Genomic DNA, 6,000 nt, shown 5'->3' with positions numbered 1-6,000 from the left:
TTTCACGAGAAGGAATTAAATTGTCATGAATGTCTGGAAGGGCTAAAAACTAAGCCAATGTGTGGAAGAAATGGGGAGAGAGAATCCAGTCGCAAAAAAGAGAATTAACAGGTAAAACTGTCCACAGATGGAAACACACACAGCAGCTGATGACCACATGGAGAGTATGCAGTAGAGGAGACTCCAGCTTCTGGTGGGAATTAGAACAGATTCTTTCCAAATCTTAGAGTCTATATGTCCCTTATCTTCACAGAAATTTCCAAATGTAAACTGGGATTTGTTTGAATCAGAAACACTAGCTCATGGCTCAACTCTAAAAACTACAGAAGAAGAAAACAGATGCCCAAGGAGAATCAGCCAGGTACAGGATTTCTCAAAAACAAGCTCAATAAATTGGCCCAAAAATAATAAACCTAACTTCCACTGAGAGAAAAAAGAAATTTCCTTCAATTCTGAAATTTTTTTTTTTCTTTATTTTATCCTCATCAAAAGTTCACATGGAATCCATGGTTAAGAATAATCTCACCACAGTGACCACATTTATTCTCATGGGCTTTACTGACTACCCCAGGTTGGAGATTCTCCTCTTTCTGGTGTTTCTGAATTTCTACCTAGTAACCCTTCTGGGAAATATGGGGATGATTATTCTGATTCAACTGGATGTCCAACTCCACACCCCAATGTACTTCTTCCTGAGTCATCTCTCCTTTCTAGATGCCTGCTATACCTCAGTCATCACCCCTCAGATCCTGGTCACACTGGCCACAGGCAAGACGGTCATCTCTTATGGCCAATGTGCTGCCCAGTTCTTTTTCTTCACCGTTTGTGCAGGCACAGAGTGTTTCCTGCTGGCAGTTATGGCCTATGACCGCTATGTCGCTGTTAGCAACCCACTGCTCTACACTGTGGTCATGAATCCCAGAATCTGTTGGAGGTTAGTGGTGGGAGCATATGCCTGTGCTATATTGGGGGCCATCCTGCGTACCACATGTACCTTCACCCTCTCCTTCTGTGACAGCAATCAGATCAACTTCTTCTTCTGTGACCTCCCGCCCCTGCTAAAGCTTGCCTGCGATGACACAACAAACACTGAGATTGTCATTGTCGTCTTCGGTAATGTTCTTTTGGCCAATGCCGTGGTCATCCTGATTTCTTACCTGCTCATCATCAAGGCCATTTTGAAAGTGAAGTCTTCAGGTGGCAGGGCCAAGTCTTTCTCCACATGTGCTTCCCATCTCACTTCTGTGGCCCTTTTCTTTGGGACCCTCGTCTTCATGTATCTGCGGAGTGGCTCGAACAAATCCCTAGAGGAAGACAAAGTTGTATCTGTCTTCTACACTGTGGTCATCCCCATGCTGAATCCTCTAATCTATAGCCTGAGAAACAAGGATGTGAAAGAGGCCTTTAAAAGGGTTACTGGTAGATTCCAGATGTTTTGGGGCATGTAGATCTGAGAGAGAGGACTTCTTCTTTGGGTCCATTTTCTTCCCATATCAATATATTCTAAAAGGCACCCAGCACTATATGCAACCTGTACCCATGAACACAGGGAAGGTAGGTAGGTACCATGAGGCACACAGAAATAACTGCAAATGTGGTGAAATTTGTTTCCAGTAACCCTATGGCACTTTCCTGTTCTCCCCCTCTTCCACCTCAGGTCCATTCCTAGAACCCAGAAGTTTCATGCTATACTCTGACATCATGACTTATAAAAACTCAGGGGCCTAAGGTGTCTTCAGGTTATCTCTTCTCACCCCGTTACTCTTTGCATCCATGCTTGGGTTTCCCATATTTTCTCTCTTATTTTTGTCCCATCAATATTGTCTTTTTCACTTCCGGTCAAGATGGCGGCATACATAGACGTGAACTCACCGCCTCCCACAACCACATCAAAATTACAACTCAACTATAACACAATAATCATGGGGATTCCAAAATGGCAGCAGAGTGAATGGAAGCTCTACAACTCAACCATTACTCAGAACTGCCTGCACTTGAGCTGAATGGAAGTCCTACAAATACGAAATTAAAGCAACCACCACTTCACTTCGAGACTGGTAGGAGGGGCAGAGGTGCCGACAAGCTGGTTCCATACTCGTGTGGTGGATAAAAATCAGGGGAGACACCTCAGCTAGGAAGTTCTTTTCTGAGGAGTGAGGAGTCCCTGTCCCACACAAGGCCCCCAGTTCAGGGTTCAAGTGCCAGGAAGAGAGTTCCCCATAACTTCCAGCCGGAAAAACCAGCAGGAACTGAAGCTGAGGGAGGCTGAGGCTGCGAGAGCCCCAGGCAGTTCCTCTTAAAGGGCCCACACACAGACTTACTCGGACTTGCTCCTTCTAAGCTCAGAGGGGAGGTGGCTTTCTCCTGGACAGACATACTGGTGGAGTCTGATATTCCTTTGGTGAGCCCTTCCCTGGGGTGGCAGACTGCCGTGATATCTGGGACTCCAGCAACCTGGCTTACACTGTTTACCCCACCCCAGGGATTCCCTGAGGCCCTGCCCCACCCAACATTCGACCCCATCCAAGCTGTTTCCAAAGGCTTTACCATAGGATTGGCCTGTCTTGGACCCTTCTTCAGAGTTTCCTAAAATCTCTCAAACAAACAGCATCTGGTTTCAGTGAGCCCCATACCTCTCACTAAGTGGCACTAGAAGCAGCCAGCCTTGGTTCACAGCTTGGCTTTGCCTGGACACCTCCAAGTCCAGCACAAGAAGCAGCCATCAGTAGATCACTTTGTAGCTTATGCCTGGTGGCCCCAGATAGAACACAGGCAGAGGCTGACCTTGCCCCTGAGCCAGCACACCCAGTGGACAGTTTCAGACCACATTGAAACAGCACCACCCAACCACTTGCACAAGTGACACACTCAGTGAGCAGACTCAGTGGGTACCAGAGCACTTATGAAGTAAGTCTTTCTCTATGGGGTGGGCCCCTACACAGCTGATCCTCCAAAGTAGTCAGAGCCAGTGGTCAGTGGGCACAGCCAGTCCTTGCAGCTGATCAGCCTGAGTAAATCTCTCCCATTGACATGCCAACAGCAATCAAGACTCAATTACAACAAAAGGGTATACAGTCCACACTAGGGCTGCACCTCAAGGGTGCAGCTGGGGTGATCAGGGAGGCTGTGCCACTGGATCCTACAGGACACCAACAACAATAGACCACCCTACAAAGCCTACGAGACATAGCAACTCTACCTAATACATAGAAACAATCACAGGGAAGCAGCCAAAATGAGAAGGCAAAGAAACATGTCCCAAATGAAAGAAAAGAACAAAACTCCAGAAAAAGAATTAAACAAAATGGAGATAAGCAATCAATCAGATGCAGAGTTCAAAACACTGGTTATAAGGTTGCTCAAGGAACTTGGTGAGACCTTCAAAGAACTGAAGGAGACCTCCCAGGAACTTAGTGAGAACATCAACAACATAAAAAGGACCAGTCAGAAATAAAGGATGCACTAACTGAAATAAAGAATAATTTACAGGGAATCAATAGTAGATTAGGTAAAGCCAAGAAGCAAACCATCAGTTTGGAATATAAGGAAGCAAAAAACACCCAATCAGAACAACAAAAAGAAAAAACAATCCAAAAAACGAGGATAGTGTAAGGAACCTGTGGGACAACTTCAAGCATGCCAACATTCACATCATAGGGGTGCTAGAAGGAAAGAGAGAGAACAAGAAATTGAAAAACTATTTGAAACAATAATGACAGAAAATTTTCCTAAGGTAGTGGAGGAAACAGGCATACAAATCTAGGAATCACAGAGAGTCCCAAACAAGATGAACCCAAAGAGGACCACACCAAGACACATCATCATAAAAATGCCAAAGGTTGAAGACAAAGAGAAAATCTTAAAAGCAGCAAGAGAAAAGCAGTTTGCTACCTACAAAGGAGCTCCCATAAGACTGTCAGCTGATTTCTCAAAAGGAACTTTGCAGGTCAGAAGGGAGTTTTCAAGGTGATGAAAAGCAACGACCTACAACCAAGATTACTCTATCCTGCAAAGCTGTCATTTAGAATTGATGGACATATCAAGAGTTTCCCAGACAAGAAAAAGCTAAAAGAGTTCATCACCACCAAACCAGTATTATATGAAATGTTGAAGGGTCTTCTTGAAGGAGAACAAAAATATGAACAATAAAATGGCAATTAATATGTATCTATAAGCAATTGAATCTACAAACAAAATGAACAAGCAGAACAGAAACAGACTTCTAGATACAGAAAACTTTTGTTGCTTGCCAGATGGGCGGGGGTTGGGGGGATGGGTGAAAATGATAAAGAAATTAAGACGTATAAATTGGTTGTTAGATTGATGAACCTCAAAGGCAAAGGGAGAGGGAGGGCGGGATGAGATAAACCAAAGAACTTCTATACATATATGCATAACCAATAGACACTGACAATAGTGTGGAGAAGTAAGGCACTCATCCAAAAACTGCCCAAATGTCAGTGTCATCAAACTAATCTGAATCTCTCAAAAAAAATACTTAAAAGATAAGTGTGGTGGGTGTTGGGGGAAGCAGAGACTATTAGGATAAAATCTCTGTTAGAAACTAAATCAGTAATAAAATGAAGGTGGGCCACATCTTGAAGATCATCTGTTCCACCAGATGGGCCGTTGGTCTAGACCAGGAGGTGGCAATTGTTTTTGTAAAGGACCGGATACTAAATATTATAGATCTTGCAAGCCATAAGTTTTTGGTTGTAAATTCTTAATTCTGCCATAAATCATTCGTAAATGAACAAATGACCGTCCCATAAACAGTTCTCTTCTACCAAGCATCCCATTTCCAAGAATGGCAATGTCAGAAAGCAAAGACAGGTATAAGGAGAAAGTTGAACCACATAGTTCTTCTTGGGCAATCTATTTGGTGAGAGGGGAAAGTTACTATAAGTCCTGCACCAGAGTGCAAAACCCTGCAGGGCAGAGTGTGTTTTCTTGATTGCTGAACTCATCCTCATGTCCAAAGTCTAGACCAGATGAGTTCTTGATAAATGCTTTGAACACATGTTCATGGCATATTCATGGCCTCATTTGAACATCATAAAAACTCTGTATTACAAATAAGGAAGACGTGGTTAAACATAAAACTCCCGTTTTGCTATTAAGAAAACACTTTTTCATAGTCCTTCTAGACTTTTGCCAGAGTCCCTTTATTCAGAATATACAGCAATAGACAAGGCATAGCTTTCAGAGTCGGGCTTGTATCTGAATCCTCATTCTACCACTAATTCACTGTAAAAACTAGGATAAACTAGAGTAAATGGTTTAATTTCTCAGATTCTAATTGTCCTCAAGTCTAAAACAAATATATCTTCTCCTAATTCAAGAGCATATTGTAAATATTAAATAAGATAATAAATAAATCTCCTAGCACAAACCATTTTCTCAATATATATTGTTCTCTTTCCTTTCCCTCACTTTCTGATATCAACCTTGGCCCTTGCCATAGTGCCATGGCCATTGGCAAAGTAAAATAGATCACAAAGAAATGACAGTGAAAGATAATGAACTGAGGAAGATGAATAACTCAATATTTTTCACCCAAGAAATGAAATAAACTTGGATGTTTAATGGGGAAACAGGGGTTGCATTTATCTATATTCCAAGCAGTCAAGGTTACCCAAAAGATATATTTTTATTGAGAATATTGTTATGTGCCCAATGAACCCCTTTACCCAACCTTGATTTTATGAGAGGCTGATCCTTTGTGACCCTTAATATGGGAACAACCACTTAACTGAAATGGCTCACCACCCTGCCTTCACTTGATTGGTTCAGACATAAACACCTAACCTATGTTAGGTTGAATAAAAACTTTTCCCTGGGACTGTGAAGTTAAACATTTAGAAAAGATTCAAAATACTGAGATAAACCAAAGAACTTATATGTATATATGCACAGCCAATAAACACAGACATTAGGTTGGAGAAAGCAGGATGGGGTGGGAATGGAGAGGAGGGGACAATGAGGAAAAAAAGAGACATC

At 42.5% G+C, this 6,000-nt stretch overlaps 1 protein-coding gene across 1 annotated transcript; it reads left to right on the top strand.

Annotated features, from left to right (window-relative positions):
- The first annotated feature begins 506 nt into the window (after positions 1-506).
- LOC118628794 (olfactory receptor 9I1-like) lies at positions 507-1,448 on the top strand. The gene has a single exon (XM_036259749.1). The coding sequence runs from the start codon at positions 507-509 to the stop codon at positions 1,446-1,448; it is 942 nt and encodes a 313-aa protein (XP_036115642.1).
- Positions 1,449-6,000: the final 4,552 nt, after the last annotated feature.

This window comes from Molossus molossus, unplaced genomic scaffold (assembly GCF_014108415.1).
Source record: "Molossus molossus isolate mMolMol1 unplaced genomic scaffold, mMolMol1.p scaffold_m16_p_13, whole genome shotgun sequence".
Lineage (NCBI taxonomy): Eukaryota > Metazoa > Chordata > Mammalia > Chiroptera > Molossidae > Molossus > Molossus molossus.
Note: the sequence above shows the minus strand (reverse complement) of the source record. Positions and strands in the feature narration are given on the sequence as shown.